The sequence below is a fragment of the Mandrillus leucophaeus genome, unplaced genomic scaffold (assembly GCF_000951045.1).
Source record: "Mandrillus leucophaeus isolate KB7577 unplaced genomic scaffold, Mleu.le_1.0 Scaffold490, whole genome shotgun sequence".
In the NCBI taxonomy this organism is placed as follows: Eukaryota; Metazoa; Chordata; class Mammalia; order Primates; family Cercopithecidae; genus Mandrillus; species Mandrillus leucophaeus.
Window position 1 is genome coordinate 700497 of NW_012105254.1, and position 12196 is coordinate 712692.

Below are 12196 nucleotides of genomic sequence, written 5' to 3' on the forward strand. Positions count from 1 at the left end.
TCCGTCAGTTTCTGCTCCCCAGACAGAACTCCGTTGGAAGGGGCTGTTTCTCTCCCACAGCCCTACCGGAAATGGAACTAGAAGTGAGTAGGAGGCTTGCTCCCCGTGGCCACTTCCAGAACACTACAGCCATTTTCCCTACAATCTGGCTTTCTAAATCTCAGGCAGCTTCTCAAACATGCCAGGACCTCTTGCATGCCTGTTTCTCTGGATTTGGGTTTTTTTTGTTTTTTTTGTTTTGTTTTGTTTTTTTCCTGCAGTAAAGCTCTGCATCTTTTAGCCAGCTAAAAAAAAAAGTTCTCTTGTTTCTTTAAAACTAATTTTATTGGTCATCTCACCCCTTCCATGAGTCTTCTTGGTCTCTCTAAGCTTAAAGGTATTCATCAAATGCTTCTCCCACAGCGCTTTCACCTTCCAGTGCTATTTTTAGTACTCATTACATTGTTAGTGAGGAATACTTTGTTACATATAAGGTGAGAAATTAGTGGCAGAAATAGGAAAACTCTGAGCACGTTAGTCTGCAGGGAACCCCAATTCATCAAATGTGGTGCTAATAGAAAACTTAAAAGATAATGTTTTACACCCCCAAAATCTTTTCTTTATTAAAGATAGTTACACTGAAGCTGTGGCTCTATCACAATTGCCATAAGAAAACTGTCATGAGATCAACACAATTAAAAGGACTTAGCTACTGAAGTTCCAAATAGTCCCTTAGCAGATAACGGACCTACTGAATAAACACAAACTCATGGGGCACAGTGGCTTATGCCAGTAATCCCAGCACTTTGAGATGCTGAAGCGGGCAGATCACAAGATCAGGAGTTCGAGGCCAGCCTGGCCAACATGGTGAAACCCCCATCTCTACTAAAAATACAGAATTAGGCTGGGCGTAGTGGCTCACACCTGTAATCCCAGCACTTTGGGAGGCCGAGGCGGGGGGATCACGAGGTCAGGAGTTCGAGACCAGGCTGGCTAACATGGTGAAACCCCATCTCTACTAAACAAAATACAAAAAATTAGCCGGGCGTGGTGGCGGGCGCCTGTAGTCCCAGCTACTCGGGAGGCTGAAGCAGACCCGGGAGGCGGAGCTTGCAGTGAGCCGAGATCGCACCACTGCACTCCAGCCTGGGCGACAGAGCGAAACTCTGTCTCAAAAAAAAAAAAAAAAGAATAAACACAAACTCTACAGATGGCAATTTACTGGATTTATTAAAATGACACAAACAGTGGGCTAATACATTTAACTCTCACTTTAACACTGCTCTAGGCTGGGCACAGTAGCATATGCCTGTAATCTCCAATACTTTAGGCTGAGATGGGAAGATCACTTGAGCCTGGGAGGTCAAGGCTGCAGTAAGCCCTGAACATGCCACCGCACTCCAGCCTGGGTGACACAGCGAGACCTTGTCTTAAGAAAACAAAAACAAACAAACAAACAAAAACACAAAAGAACGCACTGCTCTATATGAAATAGTTTACTTTAATTGCTTTTTGGTTATTTATGCTATAAATAAGTCTTTTTTTAAAAAAAAATGTCACCTCTTCAGAGCTGAGCCAAAAGACCATGCCCTAGTCTCTAGTCTTGCCACAGGAAAATGTGAAACACAAACTACTTAATTGTGTATATAGTCACTAGGTTCTTCTTGATCTTACCTATAGTATGAAAAATAAAAAGATGTTTCTTTTAATTTATTCCTTTTCCTAACTCCAGGGCCCCATCTGTATAACTTAATCCAGATGTTCATATCACTGGCTTGAATAAGTACGAGCCAGCTAAACTGCATGTTATGCTGAAAACCTATACTCCATCTCTCTCACTTGATAAAAGAATAATATGCTTTTGGTGTATGTAGAAACGATCTTTATATATCTCTGTATGCATATTGCAAATGTACAAACTCATTTTTCTTACCTACTTAAAACCTGGAAAGCCAGGTTTGGTCTGTCTGTCTATGATCCCTAACTACTTGAGAATAGTAGTTTTCAAATTTAAGAAATCCTCATAAGAGAACTTCCAAAACTCTTGAGATTCAACCAACACAAGTTGGTCTGAAACAGAATTGTTTCTTCATGATACATGAATCCAGAGATACGAGTAGCTCTGAGCAATTTATGAACCGATTCTACAACTAGGGAACCTATAGTAAAAGGTACTGCCAAAGCTAACAAAGGAAAAATATATTACACAAAACAAGCATTCCACTTGAATATTCAACCTTGACAAATTTAAAACAATGTTATCTAGGCCAAATGATAAATTTATCAGAACCTGATTTTACTTTAAAATAGAGCCCTTTATTTTGACCTTTGATCCTTTCCCCATTGCTTGTTTTTGTCAGGTTTGTCAAAGATCAAATGGTTGTAGATGTGTGGTGTTATTTCTGAGGTCTCTGTTCTGCTCCATTGGTCTATATGTCTGTTTTGATACCAGTACCATGCTCTTTTGGTTACTGTAGCCTTGTAGAATAGTTTGAAGTCAGGTAGCATGATGCCTCTAGCTTTGTTCTTTTTGCTTAGGATTGTCTTGGCTATATGGGGTCTTCTTTGATTCCATATGAAATTTCAAATAGTTTTTTCTAACTCTGTGAAGAATGTCAATGGTAGTTTGATGGGAATATCATTGAATCTATAAATTACTTTGGGCAGCCAGGCGCAGTGGCTCACACCTGTAATCTCAGCACTTTGGGAGGCCGAGGTGGGTGGATCATGAGGTCAGGAGATCGAGATCATCCTGGCTAACACAGTTAAATCCCGTCTCTACTAAAAAATACAAAAAATTAGCTGGGCGTGGTGGCGGGCACCTGTAGTCCCAGCTACTCGGGAGGCTGAGGCAGGAGAATGGCGTGAACCCAGGAGGCGGAGCTTGCAGTGAGCCGAGATCACACCACTGCACTCCAGCCTGGGTGACAGTGTGAGACTCCGTCTCAAAAAAAAAAATTACTTCGGGCAATAAGGCCATTTTCACGATATTGATTCTTCCTATCCATAAGGATGGAATGTTTTTCCATTTGTTCGTGTCCTCTCTAATTTTCTTGAGCAGTGGTTTGTAGTTCTCCCTGAAGAGGTCCTTCACATCCCTTGTTAGCTGTATTCCTAGGTATTTTAATCTCTTTGTAGTGATTGTGAATGGGAGTTCATTCATAATTTGGCTCTCTGCTTGCCTGTTCTTGGTGTAAAGGAATGCTTGTGCTTTTTGCACACTGATTTTGTATTCTAACAGGTATTTTATAAATAAAGATATCAATGGACAAAGAAGCTAGGAAATTGCTGGCTTTAACAAAATTTACCAGCTTTACTTAACTGTGGGCCTCCAAAGCCTTTAGTGAGCTCACTTGCACAGCAACTCTCCCAGAGGGTAGAGGGGCAGCAGTCTGCAAATCTGTACCACAGAGCCCTATTAATATCTCCCAGAGACTGTTTTATCACAAGCAGTTTGGGAAAGACTAGAATATATAGGTATCCCATACAAGTGGTTAGTAAGACTCTCCTAGGGTCAATATCAACTTGACATGGCACAAAAACTAGATATAACCATGTGTTTATTGCCCAGGACTTCATATATTTGAATATGTGTGTCCCACTTACAGTGGGTGAAAGGAGGGAATAGGGGAGAGAAATGGAATGTGGATCTTCTGCCTCTGTTTCTTACACACCTGTTTCTAAAATCTGAAATCTCCATAGTTAGGCAGCTGAGCCGGAGGCTTAGGCTGAGTACTGGGCTCACTGTTTATATTGTGATGGGAAATCTAGTAGACAAAGAAGCAGACTCATTCATTAACAGTGACTAGAGAATTCCCAGTTCCCCCACTCAGATCTTTGGTGACTAAGCTCCAAAAGCAGGCAAGAAGCCCACCTCAAGCACCTCAGATGAAGACTGCCGATAGCAGCAGCATATTTTGGGACCAGGAAGTAACTACTGGCATTTGTACAGCAAGAGAAAGCTAGGAGGTTGGTTACAAAAGCCCTTTCAGACAGGTCTTCCATGCATTCAACCAGGTGACTCTCAAGCCCCAGGCGTGAACTAGCAGCTAGCAAATGCCTGCTCATTTTGTTGTGACAAAGTCCAGGTTTGCTGTTGGTGTGGAGCAGGAGCCTCATCCCATCAAGGTCCTCCTTAGGGGCCTGTGATGAAAGCCTCCATTGCAAGTGCAATGGATCTGCTGTCTGGCTGTATACATAGACCCTTAGACTCCAGTGATGGTAACAGGAGGGGCCTTTAGGAGACAGACAGCAATTTGGGAGCTGGCTCTACCATTTACTAGCTATGCCACCTTGGGTAACTTGCTTAGCCCCCGTATACTTCAACTTCCTTATCTGTAAAAAAGGGATAGTATTAGTACCTGTATCTACCTCAGAGGGCTTTTGTGAGGATTAAATAATGCACTGAAAGCACTTAGCACAAAGCCTGAATTATTGGAGATGCTCAATAGACATAGCTAATAATTTGAATGAGACGAAATTACAGCCAAGGAAAGGCTTAGGGCAAAACTAAGGTTTGGCATTAGATATACAGCAGGGACTCAATAAATACTTGTTGACGGTTCAACCAATATCTCTTAAGGCCAATGTTAGATCCTGGAAAGGAGTTCTCGCTGGTTTATATGCAGGTCAGGAAGAAATGGGCTTTTTATTACCCTTCACACGAAAGCAGGAAGCCAATACCTCATAGTATTTGCATCTCAAGGTTGAGTGGATGCTAAAAACCATTTCATTCACTGAAAGAAGGACAAGCATGTGTTAAAAGTGGTTTCAGTGACTCATGAGTCCTGAGATGTCCCCATATGGAAGGATAGCTCTGAACCACCCAGAACAATGAAGTAGAAACAGGGACTGTCTACTGAGAAATTTCCCAACATTTTCTGCCAAAAATCAGAAAGGGTCTTTAAAGATAGAAAGTTTCTTCAGCAGCAATTAATAAAAGGAAAGATCTGTAGCATCATATACCACACTCCATGGATTTACTGTTTCCTTCTCATTTTCAGCTCTGCAAAGTATTGATGAGTAAGGCCATAGTGGCACATGTAAATAAGACAGAATTAATTTAGGGGTAAAACAGATCTTGGTGACATGCTCTCCCACTCCTGCTATTTCAGCTTTTTGTTCTGAGGAAAAGTACCATCCTAAAGAAAGCACCATAGTCCAAAACCATGGCACTAACCCCATGTTGATAACCAGTTATTTTTCGTTTGTGTAGAATTAACACAGCTCCTAAAGTGCTGACGAAAATATAGGCACTCAGATTGCACATACTATACAGAAAGCCCATGTCCTACCTCCAATCAGAGAGAGGCCCCTTCTTCTACTCTTCTCTGGGGATGAAAACAGATGTACCCCTGGACAACCAAGAGTGAACTACTATATGTATGCTTGGTGGCTTATTGAGGAAACTTCCTTTTTCCACGTGAGGCTGGGGAGCTGGCTGGATGAGAATAAACTAAACCACTCTCTGCTCTCTTCACAGGGTATCAGCTTGGGAATCTCATGGACCTGATCTATGGCGATCAACCCTTGCAAAGAAGCACAGCGATAGGACAACTTCCCTATCACCGAACAGTTTACATAAATCAAATATGTCTCCTACCTGTGATGGACAAGGTCTCGGAGGGAGCGCAGGTGGTGGGGGTAACAATCCTGACTTGGTAGCTAAAAAGAAAAACACATACTGTTAAGGATCACCCCCAAAAACAAACAACAAAAAACTCTTACGCTTGTTAACTTGGAATGGCAATGGTATTTGCATTTAACATCTTTAAGTTTTTACAATCCTTCTGAAGGCTTAAGAAAAAAGAGTACATGTTATTTCTAATCCCTTTTTCATTTTCATCCTAACCCAAACTCAAGTATTTATGTAGGCTGTTATGATTAAGATGACATAATAAAACTACAGAAAAGACACCTAAAACGCAGCATGGGAAAGGTGGTCAATTCCTCATTATTCTAATGTTATTTAGTTCAAACAATCTAGGACAAAAGTCAGAAAGGGTCTTCTTTGATTTCTCTCATATTTCTCCCCAGCTCTCAGCCACTACACTGCTCATTAGCTCAACGAGTAGGCTACAGAAACTAAGGGAGCTGGAACCCAAATGAGGAAGCTTGGCTACCCTGTAAATGCTCCTGGGAATGGATCTGAAAGCAGTGAGGGAGGCTGACAGTGATGGACTGAAATGATATTTAGGTATTCCTCAAAGACCTCATTTTCTTTTTCTCTCCATAATATTTATTATCAGGGATATCTAAAGCTGTTTCCAAAATAATCTGGCCACATCTGAAGAGTCTTTACAAAGTACCAGTCTAACTTGAAATTTTGTGAGATACAGAGAATACTGGGTTAAGCCAAGAACATCTGAATTGTACCTTAGCAGTGAAAATAAACAGCTGCTATGAAATTATAAATAAAGTTCATAATAACACACAAGAAATAAGTTTAGCATTACACACTGGCAAGTTAAACCACATTCTTTACAAACTCCTTAGAAAAACACCATCATCCAAATAACTATATGTAGTTTATTTGCAAATTTGTACTATGCATTTGGACAATCTTCTGTGCCTTAAAAAATAAATCAGAGCAATGTACCAAGAATATAAAAGATTTTGCAAATTACTGTTGATTTCCCTTAGCTAGCTGGATCAGACAAGCTAGAAGACGGAGTTTAGTGTGTTCCACAAATGTAACTCAGGGTAATATCACAGAGATTTTCATTTTGAGCCAGTGCATGGATACGGTACAATCATGTGGGCCTATCTATGATTTCTCTCAATCTGTCTTTCATTAAAATTTATGAAACACATTGGTGGGTCAAAACTCCAGAGGTGGTGAGACCTTGAACAGCTGTCAATAACAAAGCACACAGCAGGAGAGAATGCTGAAAGTCTTCAGGAGTTATTCATCTCAGGGTTCCTAGTCTTTAGATCCTCACAGATTGGACCTTTAAAATTAATTTACTTTCAAAATAAATGAAACAGGCCAGGCAATGGTGGCTCATGCTGTAGTCCTAGCACTTTGGGAGGCCAAGGTAGGCGGATCCCTTGAGCTCAGGAGTTTGAGACTGGCAAGGGCAACATGGAGAAACCCCTTATCTACAAAAAATACAAAAATTAGCCAGGCTTGGTAATGCATGCCTGTAGTCCCAGCTACTTGGGAGGTTGAGACGGGAGGATCACTTGAACCCAGGAGTCGAAGCTTCAGTGAGCCATGATTGTGCCACTGCACTCCAGCCTGGGCAACAGAGTGAGAACCTGTCTCATTCATAAATAAATAAAATAAAATAAAATAAATCTATGCAAGCTTCTAAGGGAAAGGCGAAGCAATTGTATTAATGTGTGTTAAAACAACTCTTTATTAACAAAAAAGAGGACTATACAAGATATGATGAGCCATTTAATTAAATTGACGTCTGCTTCCAGCCAAGATGAAGTAACAAAAAGCAGATTTACCCACCCATTTAAAACAACCAAAGACACATAGAAAAAAAATATATATGAAACAACAGTTTTCAAGGCACTAGAAAACCAGACAACAAAAGACAGTGACCCCTGAGAGAGAGAAACCAACCAGGTAAGCCCTGTGGCTGACTGTCCCTACTCACTGCCTTGAGAGTTATTAGAAACAGTATTTAGATCCTGATTCGAATCTCATTAAGTTCTTTTGTATGATTTAATTTTTTTAAAAGACAAATACCCTGCTCTTCTAAAAGATGATGTGTGCGTCTATTTCTGAATACACTTTTAGATAAAAGCATGTCACCTACAACACCATTTATTGGGGTTTATCAGAAACTGCCCCAAATAAGAAGAAGAAATGGGGTAAAAGACTGAAGCCATTTAATATGGAATCCTGTTTTAGTTTCTCACAATTGAGATTCAAGCAACAAAATGGTATCACAAGTATGTGTCCGTTGTTCATCGTGAATCTCTCATTGTAAGAGTTGGCATAGGTTATTTTCCTCATTAAATTCTGAGAGCATTTTTGGGGGGGAAGCCCCCACACTTCTATAAAAAATATTATACTTGACAGGATATCACTCTGTTGCCCGGGCTGGAGTGCAGTGGCATGATCATTAACACTGCAGTCTCAAACTCCTGGGCTCAAGAAGTCCTCCCACCTCGGCCTCCTAAAGTGTTGGGATTACAGGTATCAGCTACTGTGCCCAACCATATTAAATATTAAGAGCAGCTTTGTTTCATCTTTTCAGTACCTTTGCCATGTTTTTTATTTTTCCAGTCTTACCTAGTTAGAATTAACTACTGTAAAAGTTGAATTTCAATGGCAATAATGGGCATTCTTGTCTTTTCTTGATCTCAAAGGGGAGCATTTACTAGCTCACCATAGGGTATGGTGTTGGTGTTTGCTGTACGTATGTTGTAGATACCCTTTAACAGATTATGAAGGCGGTGTGGCCAGCGGGTAGTGGGCCGCACAGAGTGCAAGTCTCTTTTGTTCGGCTGAGGGGAGGGCCGTTGGCTGAGGCCTGTGATACGCCATTTCAGTGAGGGGCTCCACGGCGGCTACCCTTGCTGCTTTTCTGAGCGCCACTCCCACGGCTGACCTGACGCGCCAGTAGTGCAGCACCGACTCCTCTCTGGCTCTTGGGTGCTGCTCTGAGCAGTATCACCCTTTACACCAGAAAGCTGGCGCACGCTATGGGGAAAAAACAAAACAAGAAGAAAGTGGAGGAGGTGCTAGAAGAGGAGGAACAGGAATATGTGGTGGAAAAAGTTCTCTACCCAGTGGTAAAGGGCAAAGTGGAGTACCTTCTAAAGTGGAAGGGGTTCTCAGATGAGGACAACACATGGGAGCCAGAAGAGAACCTAGATTGCCCCGACCTCATGAGTTTCTGCCATCACAGAAAACAGCACATGAGACAGATAAATCATAGGGAGGTGAGCACAAAGCTAATTATGATTCTGAAGATAAGGGAGAGGAGAGCAAACCAAAGGAGAAGAAAGAAGAGTCAGAAAAGTCACGAGTCTTTGCTTGGGGTTTGGAGCCGGAGCAGATTATTGGAGCTACAGACTCCACTGGAGAGTTCATGTTCCTGATGAAAGGGAAAAACTCTGATGAGGCTGACCTGGTCCCTGCCAAGGAAGTCAATGTCAAATGCCCACGGGTTGTCATACCCTTCTATGAGGAAAGGCTGACATGGCGTTCCTACCCCAAAGAGGATGATGACAAAAAAGATGACAAGAATTAACTCTCCTGAGTACCAGTCCCTGTCACATCTGACTGTGGGTTTCAAGTGGTAAGGAAAGAAGTTCTACTTGTCTTAACACTACAGAGGTGGCTTGAGAAGATGCCCTTTGAAGAGCCAGTATTGTTTCTGTGCCCTGCAGCAGCCCAAGTGTTTTAAAGCCATTCCAAGCTGTATAGTTTGCACATCCATCTCAGTGGAGGGGAGGGGGATAAGTGCTTCAAAGCAACCTTTTCTGCGCTTTGCTGAGAAAAAGCAAAGGACCCTCTATGAAGGACAAAACTTGTAGAACTGGGTGTGTGGGAGAGCAAAAACATACTGTAGATAATCAAAGAGCATCTCCGCAATGCACAACTTTCTTCCCAATAGTGTTAACTCTGCATTTTTACAGCGTAGCACATGTGTAGTTTTTGGCTATTACTGGTGTATTATGTGGGAGAGGGAGTAATGGGAAGGGGGGAAAGGAAGATGGGTAGCATCATTTTGATTAAAATTTGGGGCCTGACAGGGGAAATGTGAAGCAATGCAAAGAACAGAAAACTAATGATTTGCTTCTATGTCCAGAATATTTTACCTTTGAAAAAAATGTCACTGGCACCATAAATACGGACTGTGAGAGACTGTTTAAAAGCTGTGAATGTCTGAAATCTATAAGCCAAAGTGTTTCCTGCCTAAACTTAATGCACTTAGTCCCACAAAGGACTAAGCCAGTTAATAAGTTACCAGAGTTGCCATTTTGGAGATGGAAATTGACTGAGGAAGGAAGGTCTTTTACTGGAGAGTATATAGTACAAGCAGATCATTCTGCCTCAGAGGTACTAATTCCTGAAATTAGAAGACACTTTCTTTTCCAATAATGAAGTTATAAATATCAGCTTGTTCACCCTAGCCACTGGCTGAGGTGTTGGGGTGGTAGAGGAGATGGTAAGACAGGAGGGAAAGTAAAGGGCCCACGCTCTTAGTTGGGAGAACTTTTGCAGCCATTCTCTTTTTTGAGCTTTGAACACTGAAACCATTGGTGGCAGGGTTCAGTCACTGATAGCACAAGTTTCACTGAATTGATTCAAGAGTTGAATGATTTCAAAACTCTTGGTCTCAGGAGAAGATTAAACTTTCATACTGGGCAGTGATTCACTTTAAAACACACACACAAAAAAACAAATAAAACCACTTTTTAAGAAATCCTAAGAAGTAACTGATACCCAAAATGCTCTGTCTTGAGTCGTGAGATTCATCAGTTCTTGATATCATCTAGACTTGGATCTAGAGCTACATTGTAAAATCTTTTTAGGCATGTGTTAGATTTCTTTGAAAACTTTGTTTGAATGTAAACTTCATACCACACTGTCAGTTTTTATCTTAATAAAACTATAGATTTATAATCCCTGAAAAGAAATAGATTATTATGAAAATTCCTATCCTTATTTTGAGACTTCTTTTCAGGATAATTTGTTGTTGGATTTTAATCGGAGCTATAACTCCAGCCACTGAGATGATGGTATGATTTTTTCCTTATAATTTGCTAATGTGGTAAATTACATTCTGGATTGTCTAATATCAAAACACCCTTGCAGACCTGGATAATCTCAACTTGGTCAGGTTTTTGTATCTGCTAGATTTGGTTAGCTGATATTTTGTTTAGGATTTTTGCAACTATCTTCATGAGACTGGCAAGTGATGTCCTTTCACATATGGTCCTCTATTATGCTTCATTCAGGTGGACAGCACCAGCCCCCACCCCCTACCATGCCCTGTTTATACTCTTAAATAGGTTGTATAAGATTGGAAATTTTTTCTTGAATATCAAGTAAAAATTTTCCCAGGAGAGCCACCTGAGCCTGGAGTTTTCTTTAAACAAGATTTTAGGCCGGGCGCGGTGGCTCAAGCCTGTAATCCCAGCACTTTGGGAGGCCGAGACGGGTGGATCACGAGGTCAGGAGATCGAGACCATCCTGGCTAACACGGTGAAACCCCGTCTCTACTAAAAAAAAAAAAAACTAGCTGGGCGAGGTGGCGGGCGCCTGTAGTCCCAGCTACTCGGGAGGCTGAGGCGGGAGAATGGCGTAAACCCGGGAGGCGGAGCTTGCAGTGAGCTGAGATCCGGCCACTGCACTCCAGCCTGGGCGACAGAGCGAGACTCCGTCTCAAAAAAAAAAAAAAAAAAAAAAAAAAGATTTTAAACTAATGATTCTACTTCTTGAATTGTTATAGGACTCTTCAGACTTTCTAATTCTTAAGTCGATTCTGATAAATGATATTTTTCTAGGCATTTATTCATTGTCTAAAATTTCAAATTTATTAGCATAAAGGTGTCCATACCCCCCTCTTATTATTTATTTTAATCTCTGCATGTGTAATTGTCTTTTCCCGTTCCTCATACTCAAGTTTTCCTTCACTAATCTCAGCTGGCATTTTGTCAGTTTTGTTACTCTTTTCAAAAAACCAACTTTTAACTTTTTTGAGCCTCTGTATTGTACGCTTGCTTTCTGTCTTATTAATGCTGCTTATCTTCTTCCATTTACTTTCTTTGGGCATATCTTGTTCTTTTTCTACCTTAAATTGGTTGCTTAGTTCACTAATTTGTAGCTTTTATTTTCTAATGTAAGCATTTAGGGTTATAGATTTTTTTCCAAGTACCTCCTTAGTAGAATATCATAGGTTTTTATTTGTGATATTATCACTCAGTGCTAAAAGCTTCCTAATTTCCATTACAGTTTATTTTATGATGTCTAAAGTACGTCTTTTAGAATTTCCTTAATTGAGAAGTCTATTAGCAGCAAACTTAGTTTATTTGACTGAAAAGTCATTTTTCCCCTCTTGAAAGAGGATTTAATTGGGTATAGAATTCTAAATTGACAGCTATTTTTTCCCAGCACATTGATGGCAACATTCCACTGCCTTCTGGTTTCCACTATTGCTATTAAGGTGGGAACTGAACAATGAGATCACTTGGACTCGGGAAGGGGAACATCACACACCGGGGCCTATCATGGGGAGGGGGGAGG

General features: G+C 41.0%; 1 protein-coding gene and 1 pseudogene across 2 annotated transcripts in view; one reads left to right on the forward strand and one right to left on the reverse strand.

Moving 5' to 3' along the window:
* Positions 1 to 12196, reverse strand: part of REPS2 (RALBP1 associated Eps domain containing 2) — a 173168-nt gene that overhangs the window by 41680 nt on the left and 119292 nt on the right. For both annotated transcript variants that reach the window (XM_011995516.1, XM_011995517.1), the window contains one exon: positions 5582 to 5643. In XM_011995516.1, coding sequence (XP_011850906.1) covers positions 5582 to 5643 — 62 coding nt within the window. The remainder of the gene's footprint in view (positions 1 to 5581; positions 5644 to 12196) is intronic.
* On the forward strand, positions 8644 to 9194 carry LOC105550569 (annotated as a pseudogene).